This window comes from Ambystoma mexicanum, chromosome 3p (genome assembly GCF_040938575.1).
Source record: "Ambystoma mexicanum isolate Mex_15411 chromosome 3p, UKY_AmexF1_1, whole genome shotgun sequence".
NCBI lineage: Eukaryota > Metazoa > Chordata > Amphibia > Caudata > Ambystomatidae > Ambystoma > Ambystoma mexicanum.
Genome location: NC_090925.1, coordinates 713,370,605 through 713,390,185, shown reverse-complemented (window position 1 = coordinate 713,390,185; position 19,581 = coordinate 713,370,605). Strand labels below are relative to the sequence as shown.

Sequence of the window (19,581 nt, the reverse complement as noted above, 5' to 3'; positions counted from 1 at the left end):
TCTGAGGTTCGAGGATGATGTCCATATATGGAATAAAAGGGGCTTTGTCCGGTTCCTGAATGTACGGAGTTATTGTATGCGTATTCGGAAATCCTTTCTAATTGCTTTCGGTTTGGTGTAGCATACAACGTAGGTATTGTTCAAGAGTCTGGTTGGTCCTCTCCGTCTGACCATCAGTTTGGGGGTGGTGACTGGGTGATAGCCTTACGTCGATTTGTGCCAATTGACAGCATTTCTTCCGAAAGTGCGAAATTAATTGACTACCTCGGTCAGAGACCAATACGGAAGGAAATCCATGGATTTGAACAATGTTTTCGAGAAATTCCTTGGTCAAAATCGAAGCGGAACGTAACCCTTTTAAAGGAAATAAAGTGGGCCATTTTGGAAAAAGATCCACAATAACTAGAATTATGTTAAATCCATTACACAGAGGTAGATCTGTAATGAAGTCTAAAGACAAGGTGTGCCATGGTCTAGGTAGAATATCCAAAGGTTGTAAAAGGCCTGCTGGTTTTTTCTTCTGACTTTTGTTTTGAGCGCAGATACCACAAGACATCAAAAATGACTTTACGTCCTTTCGCCAGGTGGGCCACCAGAATTGTCTTTTAATTTTAGCTTCAGTTTTTGCGATACCTGGGTGTCCTTCCATAAGGGCGTCATGATAATTGGAGATGACTAGTTCTTGTAGTTCCTTGTGTGGTAGAAATAGACGTCCTTGATAGTAAGGTAAGTCATTGATGACTGAATAATCTTGGCCTTTCTTTACCCAGAACTGCAGGGCTGCTGAATCGAAAAGTTGTTGGATTTTTAAATGAATGTCTTCTAGAGTCTGCAGAGTAGTTATGCCAAGAATTCTTTGTTCTGAAATTATAGGCACCGGTTCCGAGTTCGAATATACTTCTCCCATCCCTATTCGGGTTAAGGCATCTGCCTTGTCGTTTTTACAACCTGGTCGATAAGTGATCACGAAATCGAATTCGGCAAAGAATAATGCCCACCGAAGTTGACGCGATGATTGGGCCTTGGCTGTTTTCAAATACTGCAGATTCCTGTAATCGGTGATTACAGTGATGGTATGCCTGGCACCGAGAAGATAATGCCGCCAAGCCTTGAAGGCGGACTTGATGGCTAATAACTCCTTATAGTAACCGCATAGTTTAATTCGGGTGCTGAGAACTTTCTTGACCAGAATGCTACTGGATGAAGTTGACCGGTTTCGGGTTCCTTCTGGGACAGGACAGCTCTCCTGGCTAAACTGGATGCATCGGTTTCAACTATGTATGGAAGCTCAGGGCGTGGATGCTTTAAGACGGGTGCAGACGTGAATTTCGATTTTAGCTCTTGGAAGGCTCTTTCAGCCTCTTCAGTCCACAAAAAACGTTTGTTTTTTCGCAAAAGTGCTGTGATGGGGTGTACAATATGTGAGAATTCAGGAATAAATCTGTGATAGAAATTAGCAAATCCAAGCATGCTTTGTACCCCTTTAACTGAACTGGGTGATGGCCACTTGAGGATTGCGTGCACCTTTCAAGAGTCCATTCGAACTCCTTTTGGAATCAGGATAAATCCCAGGAATTCAACTTCTGTAGAATGAAAAACACATTTCTCCAATTTTGCGTATAACTTGTGCTGGCGTAGTTTCTCAAGGACTGCACGAACGTGCTTCACATGGTCTGATTCTGAGGAGGAGTACACTAGAATATCGTCTATGTATACGACAACCCAGACGTCAATGAGTTCACGAAGGACATCGTTCATAAAATACTGGAAGGCTGCTGGTGCATTGCACAACCCGAAGGGCATCACCTGGTATTCGAATAACCCGTACTTGGTGCCAAAGGCAGTCTTCCATTCATCGCCTTTCTTTACACGTACCAGATGATATGCCCCTCGGAGGTCTAACTTAGTGTAGATACAAGCATCCTTTACTTGGTCTAGTAATTCAGGTTTCAGAGGCATTGGGTATCGGTTTTTTACCGTAATCTGATTTAATGCACGTAGTCTATGCACGTTCTAAGGCCAACTTCCTTTTTAGGCACGAAGAATAGAGCTGAGGATGCAGGAGATTTGGATGGACGAATGAAGCCATTAGCTAGGTATTGGTCCAGATATTGTCGTAGGTGAAGATTTTCGGGTTCCGTAAGGGCGTAGATTCTACTGCATGGAGGTTGTGCACCGGGTACTAGGTCGATTTGACAATCGTATGATCTGTGAGATGGTAAGGTATTTGCCTGTTCTTTTTGAAAAACATCCTGAAATTCTTGATATTCCTGAGGTAACTGCACAACTGGATTAGTGACGGTGGCTAGGCTTTTGTTCAAGGTTTTTTCCGGGTAACAGGTGTGTGCACAATCTGGGAAGGTCACTCTCTTCTCTCGCCAATCAATACAAGGATTATGTGTTTCCAACCATGGCATTCCTAGAATTATTTGGAATTGCGGAGCCTTGATTTATTCAAACACAATAGTTTCTCGATGCCCATCTTTACCCAACAGTGTCAGCTCAGTAGTGGAATGAGTTACAGGCCCAGAGGCAATTTCAGTTCCATCGACTGTGGTGATGACATCCGAAGCAGTCTTTTTTGCAAAGGGGTAGATTCATCCTTGAGGCCAATTCGTGGTCCATGTAGTTTCCTACTGCCCCGCTATCAATGTATGCCCTTACTGCGTGCATACGTGATGGCTGCCTTAGATCAATTAGGACCATTGGTGTAATTAGGTGGGAGGTCTGAGTGTCCTTCTCTAAGCTCGGCAAGCAGACCTCTACGCTTGTTGGGCGTGGTCGTTTCCCGAATCAGGCTCTATTTGATATGATATGATATGGCATTGGTAACGCGCCTATACACAGGTGTTTCAAGGCGCGACGAGGCAGGGAGGGGGGAACAAGGGGAAGACAGACAACGATCCTACTAGGCCAGGTATCATTCATACCGCGCAAGTGCAGGGGTAGGTGAAGGGAAAAGTGGAAGGGGAAGGGGGAAGTGCAGTACAAGTAAGTAGAATAAAACAAATTAAAAAAAAATATAAAATAAATAAATAGGGCCAGCTGGTGGAAAGTGCAAGGTAAGTGCAGACAAGTGCTGGGAAGCGGGGGCTGTAGGGATACAGAGACAGTCCCGCATTGCAGGGGTTGCCAGGGAGGCAGTGCAAGTGGAGAGTGGCTGGGCCCAGGACCGAGGTCGGTGAGAGTGAGAGATTTGACTTTTGTCAGCAACCCCTACTACTTTCTTGGGTGGTTTTATAGGGCAGTCCTGTAGAAAATGTCCTGCGGTTCCACAGTACAGACACAATTGCATCTGCCGTCTCTTTTCTCTTTCCTTTTGAGTTAACGGTCCTTTAACCCCCCAGATCTGCGTAGGTTCTGATACATCTGTTCCTTTGGGGGTAACATTGGGTTTAACCCATACCTGACTCTCAAACTTAGCTCGATCAGCCTTTCTATTCTGAAGTCGGTGGTCTAACTGGACCACTAAGTCTATAAATTCTGCACAATCCTGAGGTGGGTTCACAAGGTGGGTTCACAACTTGAGCCAAAACATCTTTGAGTTCTCCCCAAAGCCCACAATGAAATAATGTAATTCGTTTCTCCTCAGGCCATCCGGTTTCCACCACCAACCTATTGAAGGTTGCGATGTAGGTTAGCAGATCCTGATTACCCTGTCGTAGGGATAAAAGTTCGTTATCCAGGGCCTGTCCCTGTGAATGTCTGGCTAATAGTCTTTCCATGCTTCTTTCAAAACCCTGAAAATCCCAAAGAAGAGGGTCATCCTGGTTGACTAGTGGAATTGACCAGTCAGCTGCGCTGCCACTAAGATATGATAGTACAAAGGCTACTTTGGCTTGGTCATTTGGAAAAGCTCCAGGTCTGCATAAAAAGTGCAAGCGGCATTGATTCATAAACACTGCAAACCTTTTTGGGTCCCCAGCAAAGCGTTCGGGTGGAGCTAAAGGAATAGCCCCTGGTAGGATTACTTGCACAGGATTGCTCGATGAAACAGGAGCTGGGTTTCCCCCGAGTCCAGGTAGGGGTGTTTGCCCAGCTTGATTTTGCAGCAGTTGTCTAGCAAGATCATCTGTGCGTTCCTTTGACACAATCAGTTCTCTCCTGAGGGCATTAGTCTCTTGCCGCGCAGAGTGCACTTCCGCCCTAAGTTTCCCTAATAATTGGGCTAGTTGGTCTGTTTCGGAGGTTTCCATAACGCCCGGGTGGGGTTTTGTAGATAGGCTTCGCGTTCTGTTACGCTCACCTGGCTCCCACAAGGCCATCGATCGGACCCGGACAGCTGCGACCTCCTAAACGTGAAGCATAGTGCAGAGATGACAGACTGGACTGGACCACCTAATCTCGTCTGCTTGACCCGTAGAAGTATTCTCCTGCAAGTGGAGAAAGGGATTTAGCCACCCGTGGATTCTAGTAATGCACCCCACTGTTCTCCCCACTAATCACCACCGATATTCACTTTCAGTAAGCTCACCTTATGTTTTTAAATGATGAGCTCTCCATCCTGCGTGGAATGCAGGGGCGCGTAGATACCAGTTCCTTCACTGGTTTGAAGGCGTTGGAATAGTTCCGGATGAATATTGACTCCGAGGTTCCAGGCGAGAACCCGTAAGTATAAAGTTCAAAGAGTTCAATATGTCCGATGTTCACTCTTGTACATTCCTTTCTTGTGTTGCAGCTGGATCCAAGGGAAGATTGTCTTGTGGCAGCTGATGGTGTTCAGGTAAGAGTCTGTATTACCCAACACTGTCCGGTAAAAGATGCTTGTATTTTAACTGCTGGTTTCTCTCTCCTTACAGGTGCGGCGTAAGAAGTTGCGGTTTGTTACAGAATAATGCCTCCGGTTGTTAATCAGGTAAGTCTATGGTGGAGAGGTTGTATTTGTTGGTTCTCTCGGCTCACCTTATGTTTCTTTTGTCCCCTAGATGGTTGAATTCGGCGAAGAAAATGATGGAGGCTGCGCCGGATCGAAAAATGCTGTGAGGACTGGTGAGTATGGCGCGGCGCTGCAGCTGGCGATGCGACGCGTGTAGAATAATGTCCTTTTCAAGTTCGAAGACGTGATGCATCCAGAATTCAGGTAAGGATTGAAATAATATCTGTGTTCTAATCTTTCCTTCTTCTTTCTTCTATTGCTAGGAGCTCTGGATTCGAGACGGGCGTGGCTGAAGACTGGATGCTGACTGCAGGCACGGTGAGCGTTACGCTGCTGGACGCAGAATAACGCAAAGCATGTGCTGCTGTTCGGGCGGGCTTTAAATAGCCTCCAAAGTAGTTCCAGGTAAGAAGTCCCTAGAACCACACCCGAGTAAAAAAATAGTCCCTGTAGTAAAATAGTCCTATCCTGCCCTCACGTTGGCTTGGATTCATTTGCAGCATGGTCTGCATGAGGAAAGTAAAGTCTATGAGCTTGGCGCCTATGGCGCCAGGACTGATTTCTATAATGAGCCTGGCGCCTAAGGCGCCAGGACTGAACACAGTCAGCCCCCAGCCGGGGCTGCTGGGGTTTTATTAAATATCTGGATGCCTGCTCCCGGGGCTGATGGGCTTGATCCGGATGCCCGGGGGTAGGCGGCATGACAATTCCCCACCTTTCTGTCTTGCTCTTTCTTATGTGCCCTCTTATTTTGTCTTTCCAATGGGCACTCTCCCTTTTTTGTGTGTAAATTCTTTATTATTTTGCATACACACTTAACCAACGCCCCCACCCCCATTGGGTGGGGTCTTTAGTCAAAACATAACCGTACAAAACCATTTTCCAAATTCTACCTCCCTCTGACCAACACCCCCTCTCCACCCCAAAGTCTCCCCCCTCGCACTCCCCTGGCAGTAAGTGTCCATTCAGCAGTTGTAACAGGCCTGTAACTTCTTTTAATACTATTCACAACTTGTTGGATGAGAACACCATTTGTGTCCTAGAGTGTGTAACCAAGTTGTTCTCCAGCATGGGGGTCTGGCATGGATTCACATGCTCCTGAATATTCCCCATCGTCAGGCCGGGAATCCTCACTAAAAGAAAAAACAGTTTAACTTTGACTTACAAACTGTATTTCTCCTCTTAACCAATCACTGAGCTCTGGGTCATACTGCCCCCAGCCAATGACTGCCATCTCCCTAAGAACCTCCTCTGGCAGCTATCTTCAGATTTGGTAAGCACGTAAAGTGGCAATATGACCAAGAAGAGCCGTAAAGGAGTAGGAGGGAGGATTTGCATGTGAATCCATGCCAGACCCATGCTGGAGAACAATAGTTACTGGTAAGTAACTTGTTCCTTCTCCAGCACGGGGTCTGGCATGGTTTCACAAGCTCATGAATAAAGAATACATAGCAGTACAACATTACACAACCACGGGAGGTGGCAAGGCTCAATAGAAGCAATTACTCTTTCCTCCGAAACAGGCTCACCTTCAAGCGAACAGGTTGCCTACTACTGCTTGACCGACCCTGGACTCCTCTTTGGAATCCCTGTTGATGCAGTATAATCTTTTGACGGTGTGCGTGGACCTCCACGTAACAACCCTGCAGATGTCCAGCAGGGGCACACCAGACAAACGCCGTCGTCACAGCGATCGCTCTGGTGGAATGGGCTCTCAGACTTCCGGGCAGCGGTCGGTTTGCCAACTGTGACAGTGTGTGATACAGCCGGAGTGCCACCTTGAGATGGAAGCCTTGGACAAGGCCTTTCCAGGTTACACAGGACCAAAGTTCACGAACAGTTAAGACATCTTCTGAAAACTCTTTGTGCATGCCACGAAGAACTACAGAGCACGAGCAACATTGGGTGCAAAGTCCTTTCAGCCGGCGAAAAAGGTTTTGGAAAGAACACCGTTAACACCAAAGGATCGTTGAGGTGGAATTCCAAAGGATCCTTTTGGCATGAAGGAGGGGCGCGTCTGCAGCACCACCCTCAATTTGTGAAAAGACCGATATGGCAGTTTGCAGTATAGGGCCTAGACCTCACCTGCCCTCCTGGCAGAGGTGATGGCCATGAGGAAATCCGTTTTCCATGAAAGGTACTTGAGAGGGGCCTGATACATAGGCTCAAAGGGGGCCGCCATGAGCCTTGTCAGCACCACATTGAGTTCCCACGCTGGGCAGGAGCCTTCACAGGCGGGAAAGACCAAAACAATCCTTTGAGGAACTCCTTGACGAGACAGTGGGACCAAAGAGAAGATTGTCCTGCATAACTAGTGTAGCGGGAGATAGCCGCCAGATGCACCTTGATAGAGGCGTGCGCCAGCCCTTCCTTGGGCAAGGACAACAAGTGCAGAAGAATCTGCAGGGCCGTGACCCTCAGCGGGTTGATCCTCTGCATCCAGCACCATGTTGCGAAACGTTTCCATTTCTGTCCGTAGCACTAAAGAGTCGACGACGCACTGGCCCTAGCAAGGAACTTCCTGGAGTCCACCGGCTGCTCGTACCCACCAAACTCTTAAGGCTGCAGGAGCCAAGCCTTCAGGTTCAGCGATCCTGGGTCGTGATGTAGGATTGCCCCTCCTTCCCTGGCGAGCATATCTGTGACCACTGTCACAAATATGATTGTAGTTTCTACTCCATGGCCATTCCGAACAACGTCGGCAGGAACTCGGCCCTGGCCACAGCCTGGGCGCTAGACCTCGACACGCCTATAGAGACCGGGGACATTTACCAATTCTAAGCAGTCATTCCAGGAATATCCCTGAATCTGAAGCAGAGGGAAATCCAACTTAAAATTATTCAACGCATGTACTATACACCATCAAAAATGTATAGAATGGGTCTGACCCTCTCCCCACAGTGCTGGCTTGGGTGCACGACGCTGGGCACTATGGGGCACGTGCTATGGTCATGCTCCAAGATAACCCCATACTGGGACATGGTCCACAGGCTAATCAACACCTATTTCCCAGAGGCAACTATCGCACTGACTCCGACAGACATGCTATTCGGGGCTAACTATAAGGAATGGCACACAGACGCTTCCACATGTGGAACCCTACACACGATAATATTCGCAGCGCGCAAGCAGCTGATTGTGAACTGGAGTGACGTAACACCGCCTACAAAAACGCAGACGATAGCCTCCATATCCAGGATATGCATCTTGGAGCACAAAGAAGAACAAACACGGCCAGAGTCGCTCAGACCCAAAACCTCTGGGCCCTCTTCGACCCACAGGAAAGGGCTGCAACCCCCCCCCCACGGGCGGGCGGGGCCTCCCCAACCACTTGACCACCCATTCATCCCCACCAACTGCCCAGACAAGCCTATACAACAATCTGACACCCCGACCCTTGCACATTGCAAACACTATGAATCACCCCAGGCACATACCCAAACATGTCTGATGATACCTGCCGCAGCTATGGCTCCCGGTACCAGAGGCTAATATACTTTTCTGTTTTGTTCTGTTTGGTTAATTGGTTAAATTGGGGCAGGGGGGGTTTGGGGTGGGAACGAATTATGAGAAGATCGCTCCAGTTTGAAGGAACAGGGTGGCGCCCCATCTGAGGCCCACTCATGGCACGATGAACATTATGGACCCATGGTACGATGTTACAAAATAAAGGGTATATTCATGTGATGTTATGTATGAAAAGTCTACAATAAAAAGATGTTACAAACAAAACCATATATGATTGTTTCCATTATTTACTACCCCATATGCTTTAAATGTCGGTTAGATGTGTCCTAATGTTTTTTTGTAAATTGTCCCAAAAGCACATCATGAAATTCACATAGGTGTGCTTGTTCTGCATCAATTGGCCTGGGAAGCCAAAAGTAGCCACTGGAAGCTGTTGGAGTCAAGCTAACCAGGCACTTCTAAGCTGCAAGCCGGAGCTAAATCGCCCCCAACTCCCCACAGTTTTGAACTCTGCGGTAGACAGGAGCTATGAAAGGTAGCCCAATTTACAGGGATACTCCTTTAATTATACGGGTACCCCTAATCACGCTCACACCAGATTAAAGTTCACCCCTCTAGGGAATTAAGGCCAAGAGCCTTATCTTGCGAGGATAACAACTTTAATCCCTACAGAACTGAGGATGGGGGGCCAAGAGTCTTATCTTGCAAGGATAACAACTTTAATCTGTACAGAACTGAGTATGGGGGGGGCAAAGAACTCTGCTCCCTAAGCGGCATTATGTCCCTCTTCCGTGCCTGGCTCCTGCAGACTGGTGCCAGGCAGACAGCTTAAATACTCTTGACTTGGTCATTGGATACTGGCATGGCTCATCCAAAACTGTCCTCCTTCCCTTACAAGGGGTGCTGCAGTCTTCCTGCCTGCATGGCCGGATTTCTGTTTAGGACAAACTACTTAACATACTGCTGCCTATGCAAGAATACACTATAGCTCCTGTTTATCATAATTTTGATACTCATGAACATTTATATATAAACACACCTTCCCGCCATACTCTCCACACTTCACTCAATATACTCATATTTTATCTGGTCCAGTAATTCCCCTTGAAACCTTATTTTCCCATAATGTTCCATGTCGTGCATTAAGCATGTACACTCCCCTATTCTTAGTATACATGGGCTTTTGATGGACAGGCAACAGCTGCTTAGTTACCTCGTGCTCTCTGCCAGAGCTAACCGAACACTACGGCAATGCCTGTAGTCTATTTTTAGCACAGGCTGCATTCCTTTTACCACAGAGCCTACTTCCGTCGTGCGTAGAGGAAAACTAACTACAATTTAACATTTTTACAAATGTATTCAGCTAATATTTATGTACACCTTATATTTATATACTAACTATCTTCATTTAGTGCCTGGCCATGTCTGTGTGTGATTACTTTTGCATGAAAAAAGTGTTCTCAGTGCTCTTGTGCTTAGAGAAGTCTTGCCTAATTGTAAAGCGCTTGGGGAGTGCAGGAAGGCGCTAGCTTCTCCCCAACACTACCACTGGGGATCTAGGAGTGAGTAAACCGCACACTGCATATCTAACTTCCACAGATGACTCGAAGTTTTACTCATGCACATTATATAGGATCCTTTATATTTACATTTGTACTAGATGTGTCCTAATTATTCTTTATTATCATTCTCAAATACTCAAGGTTAATGTCACATCTATGTTTTCTAATGCTCCAGTTCCTCTGAGTAGCCAAAGCAGACCCTGGTAGCTGCTGATTTCAAGCTAACCAGGTTCTTCTAGGCTGGCAGCAAGGAGATCAGTGGCTCCCAGCAATTTCGAACCCTGTAATCCCATAAATAGGTGGATTGATGGATTTCACTGCATGTAAAGTACTGTTTAACTTATAATTGCAGAGCTCACAACCGCAGTCGGTTGCTTCATGGATAGTTGTGCCTACACTTGCTCCTTACTTCCCTTGTAGTGCAATGTCCCCATATTAGTTTGCTAATTCCTATGCCCAAATTCAGTTCTCGTTCCAACAATCACCTTCTCACTGATCTAGGAAATCACACAGTGTCCTGCACCCAACATATACAATTGTTAAATTAAATAATGGGGCACTACTCGCATTAGCCAAAGAATTAGTATTTTCCTGAAGTTGTAATGTAAAAGTATCATGTAATGTCCTGTTCCTGCAGTGTAGTGTACTATTTTAATATGTACGCTCAGATTACAGTCTGCTGAACTCATGTATCGCGTAAAGCACTTTGGGTACTATACAAATGCTACATAACGTACATACTGGGTTTGAGAAGATTGAATTTGTGGCAAAGCACTTTTAAATGTTTTCATGCAGAATGTGGCTGTTGGTATATGTGGGTTAGTATCTTCAGCATCTAACATTTGTTTTTTAATGTTCAGGAAATTGAAGAAAGAAGCTGAGTTAATTCAGGCCGGGCACATGGATAGCAAGCTGGAAGAACTATGGAGTGACATTGTGCTGTACGTTTTCTTATTATTACCCACATTTATTCAGGCGTACATTTTGCATTCCTTTGGATGCGTAGATAACAAATATGAAATTTGTGAAGGCTGTGTGCAACATACTGCATGTGCCCGATTAATCTCTGTTGGGCACTGCTTGTGAACTGGTATCCATAGCCTTAGAGTTACCTGTGCTCATCCTAGCCTCTGTTTGTAACTTATTGTGACATGTGCCCTGTGGTGGATCGGAAGGAGGAGACCGACTAGAAGTTGCCATTCCAAATAATAGAAAAATGCCGAACTTTCCCTAAGCTATGGGCTTCCCGACCTAACATAACTAAGTAGAGTGCTTGTCGTCAGTTGTGAAGTCCAAAGCAAGTCTTTCCTCTGTCCAAAAACTAAACTGTGCTGACCCTACCATTGAGTTTAAACAACTGAAGTCCAGGAGAATAACTCCCTTCTCCTGGGGGGCTTTATCATCAAATTTTCTATCGGGATATAATCTTCAGATAGCTCCTAGCTATCTCTTTCAACAGGTTGTTCAATTTGCTTTTGGGACTTTTCCACGCCTGTTAAGGAGATTTATCATTTGTATGCTTTGTCCCCTCTCCTAGTGAGACCCCCAGCACTTTTTTATTGTATTTATTATATCTTTTTATTGTTTTCAAGTAAACACATGACAGACCAATCATACGTTTGTCAAAACCTGGTTGCTTGATGTCAAAAATATCCCATGTAAAACACATACTAACACACATATGCACATGGAGTGACCCCCGTTAGTTAACAGTTCAGTCTCATGCTTGGTGGCAAGAGAACAGCATACCAAGAAGGCATAGTAGCTATCTCTTATCCCTCGCCCACGTCACATTTAATTGACCTTTTATTTTCTTTTTCCTCCTACAGCCCATTTCCATCACATAAGCAATGAGCAAATTCATTGGTACAGTCAGTTTCGGTTAACATTTCAAACAATTCCAAGACCCGTTCTGATCAAGCCTTTGCCAAGCAGTGTGCCCACCCCTCCACCCCCAATACACTTCTCCCCCTACACCTTGGTTAACCCTTTGGTGTTGCTGGGTCCGTATCTGCCCCTCCTCAAGGAGGCCTCAGGTCCGGTGTTGACATTAGCTCATTCAGTATTAACCCCCAATCCATTCAGTCCCCCTCTTCCTCTATCAAGGTTTTCTGCCTACTTAAGAACTCCACTTCGGCCGTCCCCCAATGATGTACATCCCTTGCCCAAGATTGCACCGAGGGCCCCCCCTGGTGTTTCCAAGAAATTGCTATCCTTTGCGTGGCCAAGCTTAGTAGAAATGTCACCATTGTTTTTCATTTTCTGGCCTGCTCCCCAACCGGTATCATTCCCCATAGGCATATCTCTGGGAAGCATTGATATGTGTACTGTGTCTCCACAAATTCAATTTCGCCTCCACTTCCTCCCAGTATGTTCTAATCGTCGGGCATTCCCAGGTCATATGCCAGAATTCTGCTGAGGATTCACCGCAGCGAGGACTGCAGTGTTAGTGGCGTGGACTAATCGCATGGAGCCTAGATGGAGTCATATACACTTTGTGCACGAAAATATACTGAATTATGGGAAACCTTGCATTTCTCTATACCTTTTTGACCTGCTCCCAAATTCGAGACCATTTCTCCTCCTAAATCTCACACCCCATGTCCTTCTCCCACTTTGCTTTGACCCCCAACACCGGTCTTTGTTTCTGTTCACCAATCCCCTTATGCAGAACTGAGATAGCTCCTCTGCTCCCACACACATCTAGCACTTTCTGTAACCAGGGATTCATCCCTAGTTCCTCAGGGGTCTCACTCCATAAATCAGCTAGTCTTTTCACTAGCCGGGCATAACCCAAAAAGGCTCCCCTGGGAATATCGTACTGTTGTCTCCACTGGTCAAACGTCAATAACTTCCCTTCTGTGTACAGATCTCCTACCCACCTCCAGATTTTTCAATGTCTCCCGTATGACTGGATCAATCCCCAGCGGTAAAGTCGGGCTATACATCTGTGTCCTGTTCAATCTCTTCTGAGGATTTCTCCAGATCTCCCTCGGGACTGTGTATATTGCGCTCACTCCCATCGCCCCCATTGGGTCCCATAGTAGCTTAATTCCTTCCCTGTTCTTCGGAAGCCCCTGTAGGAGCCTCCTTTGATCCCCTTCTGCCAAATCATCCCTTTGGGTAACTGTCTGTAATTGGGCTGCCATGAAGTAAAATCCGGCAACGTAAGCCAACTGTCTTTGACTGATCTAAGCCCTATATCTAACGCTACCCATCTGCGGGCTGCACCTCACAATGACTCCCCAATTTTGACATCCAACATTTTCTTTTTCATAACAACATTTTATTTGGTTTTTACACATGAGCATTACATTGAGCATAACGACAGAAGATCAGCAATCGCTAGGTATAATAAGGTGATAATGTCTCTCGGTGAAAACAGTGGGGGGGGGCATATTGGTGAACTGAGCGTTCTTGTCCGTGGCCCGATCTGTCCTTGGTGGCTAAGGGGCATTTGGCGTGCTGGGTTGCTATGGCCTGAGGCCGAGGATTAGTAGAGCAGGCTGATTTGGAGCCATCTGGTTAGTGGAGGCCTTCTGGTGAGAGCCGGAAATTTGGCAGCATAGTCCATGAATGGGTCCCAGGTGTTTAAGGCTCTATTCAGAGAGCCAGATCGGATTGCCGTGATTTTTTCGGCGACTGCTATGTCCCAGCATTTAGCCCACCAAAGTGCCACTGAGGGTCCTTCTTTGTCTTCCCACACCCAGGCCATTGCGATTTTCGCTGCTAGGAGTAGGTGCGTACATAGCCGGGGGATTTGGCCTGAGAGGGGGAAAGCGACATCACCTGTGTCGCCCAGCAGGATGATTCCAGGGTCCCAGGGGATGGAGAGGCCCGAAATGTCCTTAATATGTTTAATTATCTCTCTCCAGTACAGTTCAGCCTTTGGGCACGTCCATACCATGTGGAATAGTGAGCCTGGTGTCGGGCACCCGCGCCAGCATGATCCGGAAATGTTCGGGTTGGCCCTGTTGATTTGTGCGGGGGTTACATAGTACCTGTAGCAGAGTTTGTAGCCCCCTTCCCTCAATGTGATGCATTGTGAGCTTTTATGCAGCCTGGCCCAGATTTTCCCCCAGTTTTCAACATCAATTTCCTTACCCAAGTCCTTTTCCCATTCAAGCATATATCTTTCTTTTTTAGATGGGTCTGCCCTATCTAGGAGTCGGTAGAGGGTTGATGTTCTGCCTTTGCTAGTAGGGGTTGTTGGGGATAGTTCCAGCGCAGTTAATTCTCTGGAGCATTTCTCTCTGGTTGCCTTTTGGGATAGCCAGTGCCGGATGTGGACGTAGTGGAATCTTTCTCGTTCATTAACCCCGAATTTTATTTTGCACCTCTCGAATGAAATGGGTGCTCCTGCTTCTAGAAAATCACTGGTTATTTGCAGGCCTCCCTCTATCCAGGGTTGGAAGCTCTGTGGAGACATGCTTGGGGAGAATTCGGGGCTGTTCCAGATGGGGATTAGGGGGCCTAGAGAGCCGCGGATGCCTCATTTTCGGACTGCTGTCTTCCAGCAGCGGGCTGTTGTTCTAGTTGTTAGTAGGGGGCTGGTAGTTGCTTGGGGTTGTATATTGGGTAGGTGTGGGAGTGCGGAGGGCGGTACCGGACACCAAGATTCTTCGAGATGTGTCCATTTCGGTGTGTCTGATTCTTGAACCCATGAGAATGCGTGGGACAGTTGCGCCGCTAGGGTGTATCTGGCCAGATCTGGAACTCCCAACCCGCCCTGTGCTATCCCCCTCATCATTATTCGTTTGCCGATACAAGGTCCCCCCCTATACAAATTCTTGGATTTTCTTTTGTAGGGCTATCAGGGCAGGATCTGGGATCTGAATTGGTAGTGTTGTGCAGTGGTACAGCCATCTAGGGAGTAGATCCATTTTGATGGTGGTAATCCGACCAAACCAGGAGATTTCCTGGGGTTTCCATCGTTTAAGATCCTTTTGGAGCTCTTTAATCAGTTGCGGGAAATTGCTTGAGTACAAGCGTAATAGGTAATTGGGGATCTGTACCCCGAGGTAAGCGTTTGGACCTATCGACCATGGGATTGGCATTAGGGGGCTGAGGGAGTCTTTTTCTTGTTTAGATAGATTCACTGCAAGCGCAGCCGATTTGGTGAGGTTCACCTTGAACCCTGATAGGGTCCCGAATTGTGTGATCTCCTCCCACAGGGCGCCTAAGGACATTGCCAGGTTAGATGCTGTTATTAGGACATCATCCGCATATAGTGCTATTTTGTATTCTTGGTTTCCCACGGATATCCCACTAATTCTAGGGTTTTGCCTGATTTTTGCTGCGAAGGGCTCCATGGATAGAGCCAAGATTAGTGGTGAAAGTGGACAACCCTGTCTGGTGCCCCTGGATATGTGGATTATCCCCGACCTGGTGCCATTGACTCGCAGCTGTGTGGTAGGAGATTGATAGTTAGCCATTACCTAAGTGATAAAGTTTGGGCCGAAGCCGAAGTGCTCGAGGACTGCCCGGATGTATCCCCAGTCGACAAAGTCAAAGGCTTTGTGTGCATCTAAGGATATAACCGCCATTCCTACCTTTAATCTGTGAGCGCTTTCTATGATATTTATCGTTCTCCTGATATTGTCATGGGTCGATCTCCCTGGGATGAATCCCGTTTGATCTCGGTCAATCAGGGACGGTAGGGTCGGGCCTAGCCTACTGGCCAGAACTTTGGCGAAGATTTTGCCATCGTTGTTGAGAAGTGAGATTGGGCAGTAGGAGGCGGCTAGTTCGAGGTCTTTCCCGGGTTTGTGCAGCAGGACTGTGAGCGATTCTGCCATTGAACCGGTGACTGACTTCGAGGATAGGAAGGAGTTGAATAGGGCTGCCATTTGGGGAGCTATGATTCTGGCAAATGTTTTATAGAAGTTTGCGGACAGGCCGTCAGGGCCCGCGGCGGCAGTTTTGAGAGTTTTTATAGCTTCCATGATTTCTTCACTAGTGATGTGGGATTCTAGGGCTTCCAACTGGGATGTGCTGTTGGGGGGAGTGGCGCGCAATTAGTCTGGCAGGTTGTCTAGTGTGGTGGGCTTCCCTGACATTATAGATTTATGGTGTTTAACAGTTCTTCAATTTTCTCTGCCTCGGTGTAGTGCAAATTTCCGTCTTCCCCTTTTAGTTTGAGAATATTGTTCCGGGTGCAAATCTTTTTCAGTTTTTGCGCTAGCACTTTGTTCGCCTTATTCCCTTTACTGTAATAAAACTGCCTTGTAAACGCTAAGGATGTGGCCATGCGATCGGCGCATTGCATTTCAGTTGCAGTTTTTGCTTTCCTCAGGGCTCTTTCTGTTTTTCTGGAGCTGTGCAATTTCAGTTCGTTCCCTAGTTGCTTTACTTTTTCCTCCAACTTGGCTGACATGATATTTGAGACTCTTCTCTGTTCTGCTACGGCGCTGATTAGCGTGCCTCTGACTACTGCTTTCATGGCGTCCCAGATGATGTTGATGGGGGATTTCTCCGTCGTGTTTTCCTTGAAATAGTTGGAGATCGTTTCTTCGGTTTCCGATCTAATGCATACATCTAATAACAGTGAGTCATTAATCTTCCAGTATCTTTGAACAGGGTGCTTTTGACCTGAGATGGCTACAGTAGCCGAAACTGGGGCGTGATCCGATATCATCATGCCGGTGTGGATTTCTGCGTTGTTAAGACAGGGGAACAAGACTCCAGAGATTAGTATGTGTTCTATTCTTGAGAATCCTTCGTGGACACAGGAGTAGTGAGTGTAGTCTTTCGCGGTATAATTGAATAAACTCCATGCGTCGACGGTTTTGGTTTCTCTGAGCAGTTTGGCAATGGATAGAGCTTGCGTGAAGTCTGTGTTTGTGGGGGGTAAAGTCTTAACTATTTGTGGGTTTGGCATGCAGTTGAAATCCCCACCCATGATAAGATGGCCTTCGCGGAATGCTATGATGGTTGGTGTTAGGTTTGATATGAAGTTAGCTTGAGACGTGTTGGGGCCATAGATCGAGACGATGGTGATCAGGAGTTCTTCGAAAAAGCCCTTTAAAAGGAGAAAGCGCCCCTCTGGGTCTCTCCTTATGGTGATATTTGACAGTGGAATTCTATCGCTTAGTAGAATTGCTACTCCTCTTTTCTTTTGTCCGGAGGAGGCGAAGTACCTTCTTTTATACCTGCTGAATTTCACCCGGCATTCGTCTTCTTGCAGCAGGTGGGTTTCTTGGAGAAGTATGATGTCTCCCGATAATTGTCCCAGTCTGTGTTCCACTGATTTGCGCTTGCGTGGCGAGTTTAGGCCTTGGACATTCCAAGTGAGGATTATTATTTCACTGGAGACTGACTGTTACGCTCACCTGACTCCGATGGAGGCGCTGGCCTGGTTCGCGCTGCTGTGACCTCTTCTAAGGTGATGCGCAGGGTTCGGAAGATGGACTGGACCGGGCCCCCAAATCTGGCTTGCCTGGCTCGCAGAAGTATCCTTCTGTAGGCGAAAATAGGGGATTAACTGTCTGCGGGGTAATGCAATCGGCCTCCCACTTTCCCCTCTCACCCTCCTCGAAACCCTGCTGTGATTTCTTGTAGCGTCTCACCTTAGGGTCTGGAAGGACGAGCTCTCCATCCTGCTTCTGATGCAGGGGCGCGTTGGTATCCAGTTACTTCACTGGATTTTCGGATTGGTGAGAACCAAACTTGCTTGGCTTCCAGGTAAGTTTTTTGATAAGAGGTTCCCCTTGTGTTCATGCATTAATGTACTAATGCTAGTGTCTTTTTCCCCATAGGGGCCGGGGTACGGAATGCCGGGGAACAGGCACCGACCCGAGATGAGAGGTGAAATCCTTGTAGAAATCAGGTAACTCTTTAATGAGCGTTTTTTGGTAATGTCTTTTCATTCGCTCATTAACGCTGCTGTCTTTTTTTCCCCTTAGGGGCCGGGGTGCGGAAATGCCAGGATGCGGCGCGGACCCGAAATGAAGAGGGAATGAATCAACAGGTAAGTCTTAACATGGAGATTTAGCTTTCCTTATTCCCTTCTCTCTCTCACCTTTTGTTCTGGTCTTTTTCTCCCTAGGCGCTGGGGCGTGACTGCGAATCCGAATGATCGCTGCTGAACATGGAGGCGCCCTGTAAAGGTGAGTGGAATGCGGCGCTGCAGCGATCGACGCAATGAGCTTTTAAATTAAAGTCTTCCTTTTCAGGATTGTCGGCGAGATGTCTCCGGGATGCGGATTTAGCAGGTAAGGACTTTTCCTTCTTCTGTTCTCTTCTTCTCTTCCTTTGCAGGTGATCCAGGATGCTGGCAGGCGTGGCAGAAGTCAGGATGCAGGAGCAGACACGGTGAGTGTCCAGCTGCTAGATGCAGAACAACGCGAAGCACGTGTGGCTGTTCGGATGGGGTTTAAATAGCCTTGGAAGAAGTTCCAGGTATGTATCCCTCCCCGACCATGCCCGGATGGTAAATTAGTCCCACAGGTAAAGTAGTTCCTTTCAGGCCTTAAGGAGGCCGGGATCCTGCAGCATGGTCTGCATCAGGTAAGTGCACCCAAGCACTCCCATAATGAGCCTGGCGCCTATGGCGCCAGGACACAGTCCAAAGGGCCCCATATGGGGTTGCTGGGCCCTTCCTTGGGGACTGGATGTCCCCTTTCGGGGATGCAGGGCTTGAACCGGCTCCCCGGGAGCGGGCATCATGACAGCACTCCCCCCCCCAAGGCCCCTCCCAAGGTTGTTCCCTCCGGGGGTTTTGGTTTGTCTGGGAAGAGTCAGTGGAATTTCCTGACTAATCAAGGTCCATGCACATGGTCGCTGGGTTCCCACGACCTCTCCTGAGGTCCGTACCCCTTCCAATCAATTAGGTAGAACAGTTTTGACCTAAACATTTTTGAGTCTAAAATGTTCTTCACTTCGAATTCGGGCTCCCCATCTATTAGAATAGGTTCTGGAGGTTTGAGTAGTCGGGTTTCAGAAGTGACACATGAAAAACAGGGTGAATTCGCATACTAGCCGGTAAATCAAGTTTAACAGCCACTGGGTTAATTATTGCCGTAATAAAATAAGGTCCCAGATATTTTGGGTTAAAAGTTCGAGGCCCTTTGAGTGGTAAATGTCTGGTAGCTAACCACACTTGATCCCCAATCTGATACGGAGGTGCTTCACTCCGATGTAGATCAGCATTCTCCTTGTATTTTCTCTTGGCTTGTTGTAAATGCGTAGTTGCCTCTTTGAAGGCTTGGGTAATTGTAGAATGCAGATGTTCTACTGCAGGCATTCCGAGGTTCTGAGGTGAGTCAAGGTTTGAGGTTCAAGGGTGATGCCCAAACAAAGTATAAAAAGGACTGTGGCCAGTTCCAGAGTGTACCGAATTATTATATGCGTATTCGGCTATCCAAAGAATGTCTTTCCAGTTGCTTTCAGATTGCTGTAACATACACCGTAAGTACTGTTCAAGGGTCTGATTTGTCCTCTCAGTCTGACCATCGGTCTGGGGGTGGTGACTGGTCGATAATCTTACGTCGATCTGCGCCATTTGACAACATTTGCGCCAGAAGTGGGAAATGAATTTGCTTCCCCGGTCAGAGATTAGTATAGATGGGAATCCATGTAGCCGAACAATATTTTCAAGGAATTCTTTGGCTAGGACAGAAGCTGAAGGTAAACCTTTCAAAGGAATAAAGTGGGCCATTTTGGAAAACAAATCCA

General features: G+C 47.1%; 1 protein-coding gene across 5 annotated transcripts in view; it reads left to right on the top strand.

Moving 5' to 3' along the window:
• Positions 1–19,581, top strand: part of BRD8 (bromodomain containing 8) — a 1,405,947-nt gene that overhangs the window by 341,577 nt on the left and 1,044,789 nt on the right. For all 5 annotated transcript variants that reach the window (XM_069651557.1, XM_069651555.1, XM_069651554.1 and 2 more), the window contains exon 6: positions 10,767–10,847. In XM_069651557.1, coding sequence (XP_069507658.1) covers positions 10,767–10,847 — 81 coding nt within the window. The remainder of the gene's footprint in view (positions 1–10,766; positions 10,848–19,581) is intronic.